We start from the raw sequence: 20,797 nt of genomic DNA on the forward strand, positions 1-20,797 counted from the left end.
ATATATACAATTCAATCAGTCAATATTCCTGAGAACCTGGCAAAGATATCACTTACAGATTACAGATACCTTTAACTGTGGGATAAGGACTGGTTTCTGTTGTCATCTTACACAGAATGTACGTTTGATTATGTATGGACCATCGACATGCTAATGATTTGTACTCTGGTTGTGCTTTATTTACAATGATATTTATGGAATGATGAGGATTGTTGATTATTGGCTGTTATTTATTGTTGAATATTTATTGACTGATTGAATTGTATATATTGATTAGAATCATTTGTATATTCTGTATGGATTGTATTATATATATTTACTAGTAGCATCTTGCACTTTATTCACTGTTAGCACTTTATTAAAATTGTTTACAATTATTGGGTTCAAGATTGATAGTTTATAGGGAGAACCTCCTTTTTCTGTTTCAGTGATATCTCCCTAGTGTGCCTCTTGTCAACTGGCTTAGGAAGAATTCTGTCTAAGAGTTCAAAGTCTAAGTGTCAGCATAAGCTGAAGTACATTTTACACAGGCACCAGAGAACTGGGAGTGTGTTTCGGCGAGAGTGATTGGGTAGTGGTTTGAGACTCTCTTTCAAGCCAAAAAGAAGAGGGGTTATATCTTCTGAGGAGAAGAAGATTAATTCTGGCCCAGTTTCGAAGGGGGTTTGGCTCTGAGGAGGACTCCAGGTCTGCTGTGAAGGGAAAACAGATTTAGCCTACTCAGGAGACAGAAATACCCTCTAGTTTCAAGAAAGGAGCAAGTTAGGTGCACTAATTACAGAAAACCAGAACTATCATAGGAAACTTCTTGAAAATACATTGTTGCTGTACCTAAATTATTAAGTAAAACACCTCTCAACATTAAGAATCAAGAATATATGAAAATAAGCTTAAAGAATACTATTTTGCCTGTTATACGAAGTGTATTCCGTAACACCAACAAAATTTTACCTCTGCATTCCCATCCCCTGACTATACTTACTCATGGTTGTTGTGGGTTTTCCGGGCTGTATTGCCGTGGTCTTGGCATTGTAGTTCCTGACATTTCACCAGCAGCTGTGGCTGGCATCTTCAGAGGTGTAGCACCAAAAGACAGAGATCTCTCAATGTCACAGTGACACTGAGAGATCTCTGTCTTTTGGTGCTACACCTCTGAAGATGCCAGCCACAGCTGCTGGCGAAACGTCAGGAACTACAATGCCAAGACCACGGCAATACAGCCCGGAAAACCCACAACAACCATCGTTCTCCGGCCGTGAAAGCCTTCGACAATACATCGAACACCTCTACGGGCTGGAAACATTCCAATATACTTACTCAATCCCTGCTTGTTAAATAAAGTTATTTCTTTTTTAATGTTATACAGTATCCAGTGCCATGTCCAACAAAAACGCTCCAGGAGCCTCCTCCCGGCAACAGGGCAAGCCCTCTGCCTTAAACGGGGCCTCTGCTTGCAGTGTGAGGGACCGGGTCATTTTGCAGCCAGTGGTCCAGGGCAGAGAGCAGAAGCCCTAGAGAGAGGACGCACAGCCCAAATGGGTTCGTCAAGACCCTCAAGGACCACTAAGAAGCTGACACAGCCTGGAGGCCAAGCAGCTACCGGCTTGAAGTTGGAGGAGGAATCAGAGTCATCCAGTGGAGACCCATCTAGAGCTGAGGAGGTCAAGAGCCAGCCAGCGGGAAATAAGGACAACCTGCTGTGAGGAGGTCCAGCCAGCAGGTCGCAAAGGAACCAGCACCTAAAGAGGTGAGACCCAAAGGGGCCCTGTTCTATTAGCCTGTTACCCTACTGAACCTTCGGAGAGGGACACATATCCGAGTAAGAGCTCTAATTGACTTGGAATGTACTAGACTTAATTGCCCCTGCATTGGTAACAGAACTGGGGTTGGAGGTGAGAAAACCCGCCCATCCCATTGTGTTTGAGCAAATGGATGGGTGTCGAATGAAAGGGATTCCTCCCAGTTATGAGACTGAACTTACTCCCCTGGGGATGGAAAGACATTGGGAGACCCGAGCATTTATAGTTAATGCAGCTACTAAATTTCCCTTAGTGTTGGGAGTGCGCTGGCTATGAGATCATGATCCGTATGTACGTTGGAGGGCCAGAGAACCCAGGGGAAGAGTGTCACAGCCATTTGTAGAACGAGGAGTGGGGAAAAGCGGCCCCTCCTATCCCAGAGGCTGTTCTGTTGACCAAAGAGGAGAGGGATTAGATCCCCCCTGAGTATTGGGACTTGAGTCAAGTGTTTGATGAAAAGGAAGCAGACGAGCTCCTGCCCCATAGGACAACAGACTGTGCCATTGAACTGATCCCCAGGCAGAAGCTGCCAAAGGGGAAGCTATACTCCATGAGCCCTGGGGAGCGGGCAGAGCTACGGAAGTTCATTGACAAAACCTGGCGAGAGGTTAGGAAATTAGGAAATTTTGGGGAGCACCCTTCCAAAAAACTTATACTGTAGACATATACAATATTTTCATGATTTTTAAAATGTAGATTTTGGCATCAAACACACTATAGCATATTAATTGTTGCCAAAATCTACATTTTTAAAATGACAATGCATTATTAAAGAGTATTTTCAATGTTTCAAAGTTTAACTTATTATCCAAACCTGTGATTCGGAGAGTTTCTGTCCAAATAATATGCTTTTTTTTGTTTATTACATAATTTGTTTTCTACTTCCATTTTTTCTACTCAGATGGCAAAAATTAAAAAGACGTATTATGATAGCATAAGCAGCACCAGTTTGCAACTGTTTCTCTAGTACTAGGCAGGCTTTAATTTTTCTTATAGAAAACAAAGCTGTTTATACTTTTAAATTCCACAAATATGTCAAATTGTACAATTTTATATGCTGGCTAAATTATAAAAAGTGGATTTCATTTTGTTAAATCAAAAAAATAGGTATCATGTTATAGGAAATTAAATTTTGCATATATTTCAATCTTTTTCATCACATCTGGCAAAACGTTTTCCTGGGGAAAAAGCCCCCCCCCCAATGGCTTCAAAATTTCTGGAAATTTTACATCTCTAATCTGAGAGGGAAATCTGGTCAGAGGCTTATCTGAGTAATACACACACATCTCCAGGCCCTGGGTGTGTCTTTGGAGTAAAAAATATCTTTTTATCAGGAACATTTGCTTAAATGAATTACATCTGGTGGATTTTTGGCACACGTGTCCCAAATTTGATTTTAAAACTTTGGATTTCAAATTTTGAGGTCAAAGCCAGATTTAGTAGACATGACGTGTAGCAGAGAAATGTAATTTTCACAATGAAATTTGAATTTAGTGGTGTACAAATCATGACTATATGCAGAGGGGCCTGGTGATGTCATGGGGAGGGTGAAAATTAGTCTAGCTTCTAAATGTTTGGTCAGGTTCCTTTTCTTTACATAGAACATTTGTCTAGGCTTGCATTATACTACAAATTACATGAGGAAAATATATCTCAAATAACAATAACACTTAATTCTTTTAGTAGTTAATCAGAACTGAGCATACAAAGTGGGAGATCAGATGGACAGAGGTTGGATACGTTTCCAGCAAGACTGTCTTCACACTCCTTCACTCTTTTGGAATTACAGTCTTTGTTCTGAGATGCATTGTGGTCACTTGAGGTGGTCTTTTCACGATTAGGCATCCTGTTTCTAACAGAAGACACAGATTGATTGCATGAGAGGTGATAGCCAACATCCCATGTCATGACCCAGCAGTGCACTTTATGCAGCAAATCAGTACCTTACTGAAGGGTTTGACATAATGAAAGCTTGTATCTACCTAGGAAAAAAATGGTGATCCTTTCATCACCACCTGTTCATTTGCCCTAGGCTTTTCCCTCTATTTTTTAAAGGAGGAATGTTGCGTAAATCTATGCATGTTGTAACGGTTCTCTTGACAATATTTATTCTTTGTCTGGCAGATCTTCACATAAACCTACCCTACATCCCCTGCCCATTTTTATTTCACCAGATATAACACACATTCAATGACTTACCCTACACCCAAAAGAAGTCAAGTGGATCAGGGCAAAACTTTTAAAAAATGCAACAGGAGTCTTAAGACATCTCACAGAGGAGCCACCTATAGAATGCACACTAAAGGCAAATGATCATAAAGAATGTAAGCCAGTCAGTTACCAACGGAGACGCCACATTTATGGAGTTTAGCTCCTTCATGGAATTCCTAAAAGTATAATTTCTTCTGACTCCCCATTGGTATTGCAATCCTGTCCCTCCAACAGTAACCCTGTGTGTTTACGCTAGACGTCGGTTGGATATTCAAGAGGTACACCATCATGGTGATGCACTTGTTGAATTCCATCTGTCACTTCACTCTTAAAAGTATAAGGTGGTTTACTGAAAGGGGCATATTTAAAACCTCTCCTCCGTCAGTAGTTCCTGTTCCAGCTATTGAGTGACCTATCTGAATTTGAGTAATTCAAGGGGGGGGGGGGGAGACAGCAACGGTGAGTCTCGAAAGTCCTTCCTTCCATAAAGTCTCTGCGGGGCAACGAACGGACCTCTAGGCGAGCGAATGGATTAAAGGCTGTGCGGTGAGTAGCGGCCAGAGCACGCTCTCACCTTCGCTGGGGGGGTGGTGGTAGTGGAGAGAGGGAGACGAGGCAGAGCCGGGCGACGGTGACAAAGGGAGAGGGACCGCGGCACAGCCGATGTTCTCAGGCAGCCACAAGCCAACGGCCGAATTTCTACGGCGTCCGTTGGTGTTGACGCCTCCTCTTGCCCTGACGGATTCTTACTGGACGAAACCAATAACTAAAGGCAGAGGGGGAAATTTCACGATTCGACCCCAAATCAGAAACTAGGGCAAACGAAAAGCACTTCTCGTCTTCTAGTATGTGACCATTCTAGGCTGTGTTCAGGGCGAAGATTAGGAAGATATCATTTGTTGATTCTGAATTCGGAACCTCCTTACCCCATTTTTGTCATAAATGGGCTGTTCTACGTCTCGAGGATAACGCTACTTTCTTTGGACCGAACTAATTGCTGCAGAAACGGGGGGAGATACAATGTTCGTTGTCTTTGAGGGACATTTTGAAGGAGATTTGTTGGGAAATTAGATAGCTTTTAGAAGTTGTTCGTTTGTTTATTTTCCTGTGTTGTTTTTGGAAAGATGACCCTTCCTGCACTATCATCTCTTATAATGGGATATTCCAAAGGGCGCCCTGGAGCGATTGTTACGCCATCTAGCGTAAAAAGTTTTGTCACGTGAACAACTTTTTCTGAGGTAGAACGTTGTCCCAAAGAGTGGTTGGTAGGTATTTGGTAAAAAGCTTGTTTCAGACGAAATTATCTGTCATTCGACTAAAATAGTAGTAATAAAGGTTGCCTTTGTGTTGGTGCTGGCATGAAGGCACCACAACGAACATTTATGAGATGTAAGAAAGGGGGAGTGGTCGGCTCTTAGGAAAATAAAACACAAGTCCAGTGGCACTTAAAGATTAACAGCTTAATTTCCAACATGAGCTTTCTTGAGACAGAGCTCACTTTTTCAGATGCACAGTAGAAGGAACTCCTTTTGCACACATTTATATGGAAAATTACAGGGGAGATGAAGAGTTAGGATGGAAGAGAAAGCAGAGAGAGGCTTGGTGTGTATTCTATCAATTTTATTTATTTACTTGGTTTATATTTCATTTTTCTGGCTGAGACTCACCGTCAGTTAAAGGCTATAAATAGTGCCATCAAACAGCATAAAACAACCAATGAACAATGTAATAAGGCTAGGATTAGAGCATTTTTTTAAACAAAAAACGAAGGCAAGGTATACTAGAAACAATATTGAAAGTGGATTGCATGGTAAAAGCAATGTAGTAAAAGCAGATAATGCCTACAATAATCATTGTAGTGAACTATAAATCTTTCGGGTGTAATCCTCTGTAAGAGACAGGAACAAACAAGTTACTAAATATGAAAGATGGTCAGAGGCGAGGTGCAATTTCTTATAACAGATTTGTGTTCATTGACTCTTCTCATGTAACGAGCAACCTGTTTGTACAATTTAAATAGTGGAAAAGTGTTGTTGGCATGTGATGGCATATATTAAACTGGATGATGTGCAAGTAGGTGAAGCCAGTATTGTCGAAGGCTTTTGCCATATATCAAAGGAATTACTGATCAGATGGGAAAGCTTATGAAAAAGCATAACCTTCAAGCAGTATTCAGACCCACCCGAAAAATACAACAGATGCTACGATCAGCAAAAGACAGTAGAGACCCCCTAACCTCTGCAGGAGTATACCGTATACCCTGCAGCTGTGGACAAGTTTACATCGGGACCACAAAGCGTAGCATCCAGACAAGAATAAAAGAACATGAAAGACACTGCAGACTTGGACAACCTGAAAAATCAGCAGTGGCTGAACACAGCCTAACTCAAACAGGGCACAGTATCTTATTCCAGGACACCAAAATACTGGACAACACTTCCAACTACTTTGTCAGACTGCACAGGGAAGCCATTGAAATTCACAAGCATAAGCAAAACTTCAACAGGAAAGAAGAAACCTTAAGAATGAACCGAGCATGGTTGCCAGTTCTGAAAAACACCAGGCTAACAAAACACTCTACACCCGACAATAGCCCTGCAGAGAAGATTAGCACATCAAGTACCAATCCATATGCAAAAGAACCTCCTCAGGATACAGTGAAGCCTCCCGCCATTAGCATTCCACACCCTGGGAAACTCTTACAGGATGACTCAGCTCAACCCCACCCCTCCTGAGTAGATACAAATAACCTACATCTTTTCCACACTGTGACACTGAGAGATCTCTGTCTTTTGGTGCTACACCTCTGAAGATGCCAGCCACAGCTGCTGGCGAAACGTCAGGAACTACAATGCCAAGACCACGGCAATACAGCCCGGAAAACCCACAACAACCATCAGGTGAAGCCAGGTTGGTCATTAGGCCCTGTAAGAGTATGCAGCATGTGTGTATATGATGACAAAATTAGCATCTAGATCTGTTGAAGGGTTTGGTTCCTGGGTTTTTTATCTCTGTTGGATTGTTGATGAGAAGCTGTTTTAAGTTGGCATGTTGTCTGTAAGTGAGAAAGAGCCTTTCAACCAAGTCATGTGAAAGAAACATCCTTATCCAGGTTGTTGATGCTGTGCTGAAGTGGTTTAAACTATGAGTAGTAGGTAAACCAGTAGTGTTCTATGGTTACCTTTTTTGGACCTGTGTTGTAGCTGGCTGGCTCAGGGTACCATTATGGCTTTCTTTATTTGCTCCTTTTCTGTTTTAGTGATCAAAGAAAAATGCCATGAGTCAGTGATTGATTTATGATGGATATCAGGGACTCACTGATGTGATCCTTACCAAGATGGACAAGAATCCAGAGTGCAAGCAATGGCATTCACCGATGTCCTGTCAGTATCCATCACAGTAACCAATGGACACAAACAGCTGATGCAATGGTAGCAAAGAAGTAGAATTTTTGTTGCTGTCACCGCTGCCTAATAGACCTTCCAATGAGCACTATAGCACATTCTGTCAGATTTAATTTGAGTTTTCTACTAGTGCCATTATAGGTGTCTGTCAACACTCTTCAAGTCACCCAGCTTTGTTTAGTAAACCAAAGTGTGGTTTCTGCCTTGAGGGTGGAAGAGGTCAATGTAGGGCAACTATGTCAATATCTTCCAGTAGCTTCTTATTCCAAGCTTTCATCATGGCTTTAACAGAGCTGTCATTTGGGATCCTGAAATGCCCGAGTGCATTTCAGAAACCTGTTGGATCCATAAGTCTCCATGTGCAGACCATTTAAAACCTGCTCCCCTGCCCCTGTAGGGTGTTGGTTCCACATTCACTGTGCCTTGAGGAAGCTGTGGTCAGCCTATGCACAGGCTGAACCTCCAGTAGCCAAACCAGACCTTTCCCCAAAGATTCAGTGGAATAAATTAAGTCTAAGATATGACCTTTGTTATGTGTCGGGGCTGTCACATGGAAGAGACCCATCATGGTCAAAGAGTCTATACAATTCTGAGCCAACCCAGACAAGGTGTAGTTGGCATGAATGTTGAAGTCACCTAGAACAATCAGACTTAAGTGTCTCCAGTACCAAGACCAAGACCAATTCTGCCAGGTTGAACAGGGTGCCCAGTGTGGAATTATGTGGCAGGTAACTTGCCTAATCTATTACTGAAACATAACATGAGAAACAACCAATCAGTGCCAGCATTAATTTGCACTGGGATTCTGTGAAAGGGGAAAGGCTCATAATGATATCTGCCAACCTCCTGTGTAGGGTTGATGAAGGACCACATAACCAGACAGAGTTAACTGAGACAGCTATGCTCCATAATTTTCTTTCAACCATGTCTTGGTTATGCAAAACAGATCAATTTTCTCTTCCTCCAGCAATTCAGGCAGAAGAGTTATTCCTCACTGATCTGGTGTTGCACAATGTTAGAGAAAAAACAGAGGCAGTAGGGACCCTTGCATCAATAACTCTTGGGATGAAACAGAAGTTACATAAGCAACAAGCTCAGTTATGTCTCACTGTCCATCTTTCAAAACTCCCATCCCATATCTTCTAGCTCCCATCTCCACAGAGATTATATTCTCACCAAACATCCTACCCCAGGTAAAAGCCACCACCAGAACATCTAGGAAGGCTGCAGCACTCAACATCTTGTCAACCCCAAAGAAGCCATAAAAGCAGCCCAAAATGCTCATTAGCAATAACAACAACAACATTCGATTTATGCAAAAGCTGATATTTTAGCCTATTCTTAGGTCGGTACTGTTCATAGGCTCCAGGTATGCCCTTGTATTCTCTGTCTCAGCTGCTGATTGAGATTCTTTAGGTCTGCATTGTGAACCCCTTGGATCCCAGATTGCAAGCCCCAGACTTGCAAGGCCCCAGACCCAAGGGGAGAGTCCTGTGGCTCATGTCAGATGTTCTCGTCTTGGGTGCAAGCCTTTCCTAAAAACATAGCATCATCTGTGCAAAAGCAGACAAACACAGTGGATTTGTCACAGCTCCAGCTCTCTCTCAAAGACTTCTCTTCTTCCTTTCCTCCTACATGGATATCCTTGAGTGCAAGCCTTTCCTAAAAGGAAAGCACAACCTATACTACTTTATATATTTTCACAAAATTGTTGTGAAGATCAAAAGAGGGGACCAGATTCCCTGAACTCTTTTGAAAAAATTTAATAAATATATTCTAACTTTTGATTAAAACATTTTTTAAAATGGGGGATGGGGAGAACCATTAAGACCACTGTTCAGTTTCTGCCATAAAACGCCCAAATAAAAATAGTCAATACAGAATGAAATTTTGGGGATCTTCATAACCTCCTTTTTTAAAATTGCCAGCAGATGGCAGCAACAGTTTTACTATGTAATGTAAAACCTGTCAAAAATAGAGGTTTAGCCACAGAGAAGATTCAAACTAAAAGTTAGAAATTGTTCTCCTAAAGAATATTTGATTTATCCTGCATCATATGATATAAATTGCTCTATTTAGTCATGTTAGTTTGTCTTACAAAAAGTATTTCCCAGACTAAAGAGAACTTGGGTACTGGCATACCTTGGTCCCTACTGTTATCTGCATATGGCACACTACAATTTGACCTGATCAAAGGCTTTATTCTTCTTTAATATGGTTAATCTCCCAGCAATGTAGAGAGTGGAACAGATTCTACCTTAGTGAAGGGGGCTGGCTTAAAATTTTCTGTAAATCTTTTTTCAGTACTTCCCTTTCTTTGAGAAGTTTGCTTTATTTACTATATATTGTATTTCAGCATTTTCCTTTATATACCAGAAGGTTGAAAGGGAACCGAAGTGTATATCTGTCTGGCTTTCCTTTGGATCATCTAATTGGGCCTTGTACAGGTCGCGGGAACCTAGTGGTTTCAAAAGAAATGCTAATCAAATGGCTGAAATCTGGTTCCACTCCTTCAATTTCTCCTTGTTTTTCTCTTTCTTCTGCATATGCTATGTAATTTTCCTTTGAAAAAGACATAAGTCAGCAATCTGCTGACACTCCCAAGTTTCTGTCCTTAGGTCTTTACAATAGATTTCATAGATGGAAGTCACAAATCATTTTGAAGCTGTTCCTTGGTTGAACAGAGCTGGAGCTGAACAAAAGGAGGTCACCCCGTCAGAGTCCCCTCACCCTCTGTGGAATGGCAGGAATTTCTCCAGACTCTATAGTCTGGGGGAGTAATGGCATCAGTGGACGGCTGATTGTTTTTACATCTAAAGCCTGTGCAAGGCCCCAGCTTAGTGCCTGTCAGCTGCAGGGGTATTAATCCTAGCTCTCTCACAGTGAATAGAAATCTTGAATGCTAGAGAGACCATGGAGGAGGCAGTGGCCCTGCCTTTTGTTTTATAGACATTTTTCCTTTTAGGTGAAAAGGACCATGGGGTTGATGTTAATCTTGTTCACCTGATAGGAACATGTGCTAATAGGTCCTTGAGAACCTCTTTGTCCCCATTAAATCTTCCTTTTTTCATTTGTCTCTTGACAATAATTCATATAATAATCTGACATGCCATAGTAAAAAATGGTCGTTAAATGCCAGCAGCCTTAGGCATTAACATGAGTGATATGATCAGTGCAGGAGGGGCAAATAAAGAAAGTCATATCAAAACGAATGTCACTTTTCTAATGTTCTGTTCTATAAAGGTCTCTTTATATATATGCAGAGATATGGGACATGTTAAGTTTTCTATGCTTCTAGTTTGGTAGTTTACATGATGTCCAAAATTCAGGAAATGGAAGCTTGGGTAATAGGTATAATGTGACTTAGAGGGCTTGTGCTTATGACAGTATGCAGTGCTCCACATCTGCCATATAGAAAAGCCGGGGATCAGTGTGGGCTGCACATGGATGCTTCATGGCTTGGACAATTGTTTACATTGAATAAGTGCAATTGAGACCTAAACAAATATCTATATGTATATATGACCTCATTCATTCTGCTTTATCATGCATGTGCTTGTGGACTCAGAATGCACAAGTGCGTTAGTGCATCATGTGACCTCTGATGGTGTTCATGGACTAAAATGGTTCTAATCATTCCTAGCAGAGTTCTCCCAAGAAAATAATGATTGTAACTGGTAATTGTCTTCCAAGAACGTCCAGCATTGTAAAATGGTATGGCGACAACATGATGATAACACTTGGTTGATGTATGCCTCATTTCAATCCAATTTAATCCATCATAATATCATCCCTATAACATCATAGGGCTTGAAGCCAGCTGGGTGACCTTGGGTCAGTCACAGCTTCTAGGAGCTGTCTCAGCCCCACCCACCTCACAGCATGTTTGTTGTCGTGGGGATAATAATGACATACTTTGTAAACCACTCTGAGTGGGTGTTAATTCATCCTGAAGGGCAGTATATAAATCTAATGTTATTATTATCATGTTATCTTGTGACAATAGTGGGACATAGGGCATGAGTGAGACTAGTAAGACAACAGAGCCTAAAGCCAAACAAGATAGGATTAGGAAACCAATATTAGGTGATTTCAGACTTCCTAGTTCTTTAGAATCACAGCCCTGTAATGTTCCTGGAATCTCTGCATCGGAAAAACCTTGGCTGTGGTACTAGATAGGGATTTACATTTGGAAATTGACTATTCAAAATTCAGAATGAAATCTGTAGTTAAAGAGAATAAGAACAGACTGAATATCCCACTGGAGAATCAGGGGACAAAGAAGGAGCATAATCTCTGGCAAAGCAAATGTAAGATGACAATAAGGCAAATTAAAAATGAATTTTAGGAGGGTATTGCTAAAATTATTAATACAAATAAAAAACTCAAGAAACCAGCCAGGAAGGCTGTTGGGTTTAGGGTTGCCAGGTTTCCTTACCCACCAGGCAGGAGGCAGGAAACCCGGCACTTAACTTTATTGAAATCTTTGCCCGCCCGCTCCCAAACGATGTGATGTCACTTTCCAGAAGTGACATCATCGTGCGGGCTACGTGATGTCCTTGGGGGTGCTCTCATGCTCCGCAGCTGGCTGAATCAGGCCGTTCTGGAGTGGGGAGCGCTCCTAGGGGTGACGCGATGAGTCCTGGAGTGCTCCTGCATTCCACAGAGGCATGATTCAGCTGTTGTGGTGCACAGGAGCGCTGCCAGGGCAGCACAATGGGCCCTGGAGTGCTCTTGTGCTCCACAGCAGGCCGAATTGGGCCTGTTTTGGGCCAAAATCAGCCTACTGCGGCACAAAGGAGTGCTCCGTGCCACCCAGGAGTGTGCCCCAGGAGGCGCATTTCCCCCCGCCAGCCAGGTAAGCGGGGGTGGGGGGTGGATGGTGAGAGCAGGGGATCTGCCGCCCCCAGCGGGGGAATGGCAACCCTCGTCGGGTTGTTGGATGGCAAAAGACTGAAAGGATTGCTGAACAAGACAGAAAGACTGAATTCATTCTTTGTGATGGTCTTTTCCATTAGAATTTTTGAGCATGAATCCGTTTCTGTTTTCAGGGAAGGTGTTTGAATAACTTAGTCAAATAGGAGGCACAATTAAGTTTCAGGGCGAAGTGACAAATCAAAGATGAATGAGTCACCAACCCAAGGTGACATATACCTAACTGGCCTTAAAAAACTGAGATGTGAAGCTGTTGTTCTCCTGTCAGCAATATCCACTTTGAGGCTTCATGAGATAGGTGGACTATAAATGATATAAATGAATAATATGCAACTTTTCACTGAATTTGACTTCCATACCAGAAGATTTCAAAATAGCAAATATGATACTGATTTTGAAAAAGGAATCAAGAGAGAGCCAAGAAAGTGTAGGCCAGTTAGCCTAACCTCAGTTTCAGGCGAATTATTGGAAAGCATTATTAAAACTAGAATGATTACTTGTATTGAAGAACGAGTTCTACTGAGACAAAGTCCACATGATTTTTAGAAAAAGAAAGTCATTTTCTCACCCTTCCAGGGACCCTTCCAGGGAATGTCAATTAATTAAGACCCGGTGCTTTAGATTATTTTTAGTGGAAGGTCATATGAGTTATCTGTGGAAATGTAATTTCTTTGGATTTGCAGTTAAACTCCAGAGCTGTCCTATAATTTCAGTGTTACAAAGTGATAATCATTCAAACTGAAAGAGGTCTACCCTAGTAGTAGGCATTAACAATGACCTCCATACTCTTAATATTTAAGCAAACATATGGCTTTACTTAAAAAGGCAAGTGATCTTTTTGAACTGTTCCAAAGATAAACTTGGTTGGTAGAATTACCGTTTCCAAAGTACAGTAGATTTGACATAAAACGAATCAATTCAACAGGTGGGTTTCTCCAGCATATAATCTGATTATTATGATAATAAATGTTCTGATATTAAAACATGCAATATATTTAGTGTTTCCAGACTAAGACTCTGACACCAAAACAATGTGAGAAACCCCAAAGGAAAACTACTGTAGCTTCAAAATGTATATGGCGCATAGAGGTCTGATACAGAATGTGTGTGCATCCTTAATCAGGCACAATATCTGTAATATGTTATAGATAGTTGGGTTTTGCCAAACAAGGATTTTGCCAAACAAATACTTGTGTTGATGCAGCTAAACCAATCCATAGCACTAAAGTGTCTGTGTCTGAACGTTTGGCCTGCAATATGTTACCATTCAGTGCTTTGTGTTAAAACGAACCTTTCAATGAGATAAACTTCTTCCTAGATTATTTTTGACAGGTGCCTACCTGAATTAACCCAGTCATGTATTGCTTATATCCAGAGCTCTTTCAGATCTGTGGCATTACAGCTTTTTGGTCAGCCCTATATGAATGTGGGAGGCAGGGATAATGTTAAAATAAACTGGAGACAAAGCTTTGAATAAACCTTGCCCTGGCTGCTTTTCTTTCAGTTTCATGCCTGAGTCGAGGTCCCTCAATACCAGAGCCCAGACATCTCAGCCTATAAATTCTCCAGGCCCATGCCCCAGAGGACATGACTGCATATATAAACATATATGTATTTGCATCACATCTATTCCCTCCCACTGAGGCTGGCAACATTAGGAGTTGGAACTGGCAATTGTTTTTAATGTGTTTCCTGCAGTTGCTCAAAGAGAAATCCAATTCCTCCATAATGTCCAGAAACTTTAAGGTGCGGTAAAGGAAGACATCCTCATAGAGATATGAGCTTGAAGTTTATATACATGTTCTATGAGTTCAGTCAGTGTTACTGATGAAGTTAATTTCATTTTTTGTCATTCAGTTCACATGATTGAATCTATTTTTAAGTGCTATACTGCTCTCAGTAGAGGACTATACTATACATGAGATTTCTTTTTTCACTGTGTTTCAAAACCACAGGTTTTTTCTGTAACCTGGCTTCTCACTACTGTCCTTACTTGTCTGTTTGGTCAGGACTATGGATCCATACTATTAACAAAACAAAATGTGCTGCCTTATTTACTCATTAATTCCTATTAGGAGTGGTTGATGTTGTCGCTAGGTGGTACAGATACTTCATAGGAGGGATCCTATGGTTACATTTTTCTGTTGTTCATAGACTTGCCATCTCCCCCCTCCCCCCTCCCCCCGTGCCACTAACCTGGCCAGTGGAGAGGCACAGGGGTGGAGAGAAGCGCACACACTCCCACATTCCCCCATCACATTGGTGAGGGAGTAATTGCAGTGCATGCTGAAATGGAGCTCTGTAAAAATTGCCCTTTGGAGATGGTTTTTACTGCACTCTGCTTCAGCACACTCAGTAACTCAGTCGCTCTAATTTTCCAATGCGATGGAAAAGTCACAGTGCATGCTGAAGTGGAGGTCAGTGAAAACTGCCTCCAAAGGGGTGGTTTCACAAATCTGGGCTTCAGCTTGCACCGTAATTCCTCTCTTGTGCCAGAAAATGACATTTTCTGGCACGACAGAGGAATGTGGGAGAGCATGTTTGCTACACTCAAACTCAGGAGGTGGGTACCCCAGTGTCCCCCACTCACTTGCTTTGGCCTCTGAGGCTCCTAACAATCCTAGTTGTTCAAAATTCTCTGGATATGTTTAAAGCCCCTAAGGAGAGGATTACTGGTCTTTATTTATGCTTCTGGGGCAGTTGCTCATTATTGGATGTGCTGAATTCTTACAAAAATCTACGTTCTTTGCAAGTATAAACCGGTCTTATTGTTGATAATACTTTGTAAATGTATAATAGGAATCCTAATTGTGTCTAAATTCTAGCAGGTAGAAATCATCAAAGTAATGTAAGTGAGGTAGTAATAATTATTGTTGGTGTATTCTGGGCTGTTTGTTATTCTGAAGACCACTTAAATCACATCAGAATTATTAATTGTAGTAAAAGCAAAGGAGGTGATAAAGGTGTTTTGTGTCACATCTGTATCCCTAAAGAATATCTCCAAAGAATTTGGGGTAGTATGCATGCATTACCTAATTTTTTTCCTCACAGAGGGCCTGAGTGACATCAGTCTGAGTGATAGTGACTTGGCCAAAGCCATTCGATTAATTTCATGGCTGGATGAGAATTTGTACCTTGGTCTTCTCCAAGCTCCCTCTCTATATAAAGAGGTTACACTACATAGCATACCCAAGCACCACATGGAAGCAAAGAGAAATAAGAAGGAATTAAATATAATGCATTGTAGGAAAGTTGTAAAAACGACTCCACAAAATACAAATGTCTTTAGCTGAATCTATTACTATTCTAACATCTTCTTTCCTCTCCTTGAAGAAGGTAAGAGAAACCAACCCTAACTTCTCCAAGGCAGCCTCTTGCAACCAACTAAAAACCCAACAATTTTTGTCCAACCAACACCAACGATCAGCGGCAATGGATACTTCACTAGTCACCCCACTGTACTCCGCCTCACCCACCCCCATTAATGGCAAGCTGTCACTGTAAAACAGAATGAATCATAATGATTAGTTTTAAGGAGAGCAAATTAGGCAGTTGCCCATTTTAACCATTTTAATTGTTAATGTGAAATCATAGGTCATGATCCCTCATAGGGAAAAATACACAAAATTGTAACTCTCATACATTTTGCATTCTTATCCATTGGCCTCGTGGCATCATTTGGCAAAACCTGTGTTAGAGGTACTGTTTGCCATCCTCCAAATGGGCTTGGAGTTCTCCCAGAATTATTACTGATCCCAAGACAACAGAGATCCATTCCCCTGGAGGAAATGGCAGCTTCAGAGGACAGACTCTGTGGAATCACATCCATGCTAAGCTCCCTCCCCAAATTCCACCCTACCCAGGCTCCTCTCCCAAATCTCCAGGAATTTCTGAAGCTGGAGTTGGCAGCCCTAGTTAGAGGCATGATCGTCATAAGCAAGTCTATAAGTAGACTGGACCTGCTTTCATAACTAACTTTAGTGGTAGTTTCTGCTGATGAAAAATATACGCATTTTTGTTGTGTTCAAAATAGAGTCTGGCTAATGTGAAAATTTCTGCTTAAATGACTCAAATCACTGTAAAATTTGTTACTGTTTACATGCCCACACATCAGTTGAGGCCATGAAAAAAGCAGACTTCTTGGTCACTGAAAATTGCCCAATAAAGGTTTACAAATTCTGCACATCTAATCAAATTATTTTATTGAAGTATTTTACAGAAATTATAGCAAGAGATACATTTTATATAATGAACATATCTATAGAAATTTTAGGGTTGAAGTATTAACCAATTAATTGTTGTTATTAATCAAATAAATATTTAAGCCCAAATTAAATTAAAACTTGCATATAATTAGTTCATTATACAGTGAACATTGCAAATAATAAATCCCTAACTTCAGAGTTATTCTGCCAGTTATCATGCTGCCACCCAATCCAAAGTAAGTAATTTTAAAATAATTAACCCATTAATGTTGAAATGAAGAGGTCTATGTTGCAGCAGCCTCACTCTTTATCAGGTAGGTACCTGGATCAGGAGACCTTATGGGAACTCTGTGTTGTGGGAACCACCTTGAATTCTATGTTGGAAGAAAGGAGTAATATGAAATAATTTCTGTATCCTGAGCAAAACTTTATAATATGCGGTATGTTTCTAGTTTGAATGCTTAAATCCTTCACTTCGTATTGGCAAAATATAAATTTGAAAAACTGTATTAATGTTAATTTTGCAGCTACTTGTAGAGATTACTGACAATGTTTTGTCACTGTGATTTTTCAGAGCAATTTGTTCTTTCTTGAGATGTAGGAAATGCATTTTTATTTCTGCCTGGGTTAAGGCCATCTTCAGTTTTAACTTGGTCATGGAAAAGCAATTAAATATAGATTATTCCCTTCCCAGCATCCTCTCGTTGATGGTTTCCAAAATTCCATGGGCAGAAGATTTAAAAGTTCTCATGACCATCAAGTTAGGTGTCCCCTTCTTACATGTGGGCAATTGTCTGTGAAAGGAGCCTTTCCAGAGCTTTTTGAGATCAGTGAAGTGAGGTCTAATCAAAGTGAAGGGCAGCATAGTTGCCAAGTACAGTTTCAATGGCTAGAGAGAGAGACCTCACATCCAAAAACTTTAAAATTCTAAAGACAAGACACACAGACTCTGCTTCAGTTAATACCACAGTTTTGGCTTTAAATAAAATCCAGTTTCTTGGATGCTTGAAAATAAGATTTTCTAAACAGCTGCTGGGCACAACAAAGAAACACCGTTGAGTGCAGAATTAGCAGAGGCTAAATTTGTGGTGGAGATATCCCCAGTTGTACTAAATTAGACTTTTTGTTAACTATGGTTCACCACTACCAAGGTTTGTGGTAATAAGAAAGCTAAAAAGGAAGCAATGTAGCCAGCAATTATACATATTGTGAATTCAGAATTAATTCAGAAGAACATCCCTTTGTTTGAAAGATACTTTCTTCCAAAGTCTGTATAACATTGTCAAATTAATCCAGAGAAAGGACTGTTCCAAAGTAAAGAGAAAATAGAACAAAAACATTATCACTAAGATCAGCTTAGAACAGCAGTACTTACATAGTTGACTGCCTTAGCTGTAGACACAGTAATCTCTAAATGTGCAAAAATAAAGTAACCATTATACTTCTTTGTTGCACCTCCTTTCAGTTTGTATGTATGTATGTATGTATGTATGTATGTATGTATGTATGTATGTATGTAATTTATAGTCCACCTTTCTCACTGACACTCATGGTGGATTACATAGTGTGAGATTAGTACGGTCATTATCAAGGACACTTCCATACAGTATCAAGGACATTTCCATAAACAATGTATAGGATAAATAAATACAAATTTACAAAGACATAGCATTAGCAAGGACTCAATACAGAATTGAAGAAATGCTGAAACAGAACAAAATCAGTTCTAGGACTGACATTAGACAGCATGAAACACAGGTAGCTCATAGGAGTACATACTTAAAGCAACATATAATATGTAAGGCAACATAGTAGTGAGATCTATGGTCCCTAACTCATTAGCGAAGCAGCTGAGACCCCCTCCCTACAATACAGCCCTCCTATCTGAATAAAAAGTCTTTTTGAATAATTCAGTTTTGCATCATTTGCAGAAATCCAGGAGAGTGGGGGCTCTCCTGACCTCCTCAGGCAGACCGTTCCACAGGGTAGAGGCCACCACAGAGAAAACCCGTGTACGGGCTGCTGCTGACTTCATCTGTGTGCAGCCTGGCACCTGCAGGAGACCCTGTTCAGATGAGCAAAGTTGCCGTGGAGGAACACAGGGAGGGAGGGAGTCCCATAGGTATGCTGAACCAAGGCCGTGAAGCGCTTTGTATGTGATAACCAATACCTTGAACTGAGCACAGTAACTGCTAGGTGGCCAATGAAGTGACTATAGAATCGGGGTGATGTTCATGGTCCTGCTTGCTCCTGATAACAGTTGAGCCACAGCATTTTGCACTAACTGGAGTCTCCTAGTTAATTTGGATGGGATACCTATGTATAGTGCATTACAGTAGTTAAGTTTTGATGTTACCATAGCATGGATCCAGGTGGCCAGATCATCTGTGTTGAGGTAAGAAGCCATCTTCCAGGTTAAAGTGAGGCTGTAGAAAGCATTTTTTGCAACTGCCTTGACTTGTTTTTCTAGTAATAGTTCTGGATCCAGTATAACTCCTAGGCTCTTAACCAAGTCTGTAAGGGTCAGATGAACTCCATCAAAAGTGGGAAGTAACTTATAATTGTATACATTCAGCATCAAAAATTCAATATATCTGAAGAGAGTCCTCAAAACAAATAGGTTTCCTGACAATCCAGCCAAAATAAGTAACAACTTGACCACTTGTTGTCACACAGACGCCTAGCCTGCTCCATCTTAAGGCCACAACAGCTCCTCTCTTGTGTGTTACACTAGGCCTTTACTTGTTATTTCCCAGACTAAGACAACAGTTTCTTTAGTCTAGAAGTGAGAGGTGACAGAAGTACTATTTTCCTTCTGTGCTCTGGGCTTTGAGTGAGACACATTAATATTGACACATGTAAAGGGTACACATGTCCTCCTGAAAACATATAGTAACATAACACACTGGGTGTCATACAATGTGTGTTTGGCTGATCTGCAATAAGCTGATCATCTGTTCGCCCTCCTCTACTGCCATTTCAGCACTTGAAAATGGGGTGGGGGGAAGTACCTCAACCTGCTGTCCTGCAGGACCCCTTGCAGTATTTTTAAATCATTTTAAAATGGCGGTGGCCTCCTGGCGGACACAAGGACAACATTACATCTAATTTGCCACCTGGTACCTAGTCTGGAGGTACACAGAGATTTTCTTCTTTTCTTTGCCCAGTCTCTAGTATTAACTGTAATCTGCAATTTGTTGGAAATTATTCTTTTCTGTTTCAGTAACAGGTTGGGTAAACAGGTTTTGCTGCTGCTACTGCTGCTTCAAGCACCTTTTATATTTTTTATCTGATGCTGTAACTTTTCTCATACCTGGTCATTTGGGGGATAAATTATCTTCCAAATATGTTTCCAAATCTAGAATAATTACCCTAATCCAGCACCCATTCAGAGTTGTAGTGGGCTAATATGTAACCTGTAGCTCCTAATGGTGCAGAGGTGTATCTCATTAATGGAAATTATGGATCTCCATGTTTCAAGATTATCTTGGCTGATTACACAACGTTCTGCCACACCATTCCCTTGTTAGTAATATGAATTAGAGGTAACAAGTAGTAACCTGCAAGGCTTTGCCACTTTGTGCCTCCTGTCGCATGGGACTTGGGCTGGGTTCCTCCTTCCTCGCCTTTTATGAGACTGGGTTGGTTGGCAAGGCGCTGCCTCCCTTGCCTGGGGGGGTGGGGAGGTTCAACTGGGCTGGGTGCAACATACATCCCTCATGTGGGGCTACAGCCAGATGCTGCCACCTCCCTTACCTCAGGCAGGCTGGATGCTGCCTCCCTCACCTCACGTGGGGTTAGTTCCACCTCCCTTGCCTTGCATGGGGCTCAAGTGGTCTGTGCAATACTTTTCTTACCTTGCATGGGGGCAGGTGGGGCAGGCAATACCTTCCTCACCTTGCAGGGGCTAAGCTAGGTCCTCCCTTATCTCATGTGTGGCTTGCATGGGCTGAACCAGACTTTACTGCTGCCTCCTCCTCACTCCCCTTGCATGGAGCTCAGACAAGCCAAGCCAGGCTCCACCACCATCACCTCCCTTGGCTTGCATGGTGTGCACCGGCTGCCACCACCCCCACCTCATGTAGAGCTTGGGCAGGCCAAGCCAGCTGCCACCACCTTCATCTTGTGCTGGACTGATGCAGCTGCTGCCACTATTTTGGTCTAGCATGGAGCTCGGGTGAGCCAGTCCGCCCCAGGTAAGTTGAAGCGATCTGTCCGTCAGAAGGCATCCCATTGCTTTTAA

General features: G+C 41.4%; 1 protein-coding gene across 2 annotated transcripts in view; it reads right to left on the minus strand.

Annotated features, from left to right (window-relative positions):
- TCP11 (t-complex 11) overlaps positions 1-4,659 on the minus strand; it is a 76,235-nt gene extending 71,576 nt beyond the window's left edge. The window contains exons 1-2 of one of the 2 annotated variants that reach the window (XM_054980727.1): positions 4,585-4,659; positions 3,506-3,651 (exon numbers count right to left, since the gene is read on the minus strand). In XM_054980727.1, coding sequence (XP_054836702.1) covers positions 3,506-3,644 — 139 coding nt within the window. In that variant the 5' untranslated portion in view covers positions 3,645-3,651; positions 4,585-4,659. The remainder of the gene's footprint in view (positions 1-3,505; positions 3,652-4,584) is intronic. The other variant, XM_054980728.1, reaches the window with a different exon arrangement.
- Between the last annotated feature and the right edge of the window lie 16,138 nt (positions 4,660-20,797).

Source organism: Eublepharis macularius, chromosome 5, assembly GCF_028583425.1.
Source record: "Eublepharis macularius isolate TG4126 chromosome 5, MPM_Emac_v1.0, whole genome shotgun sequence".
Taxonomy (NCBI): domain Eukaryota; kingdom Metazoa; phylum Chordata; class Lepidosauria; order Squamata; family Eublepharidae; genus Eublepharis; species Eublepharis macularius.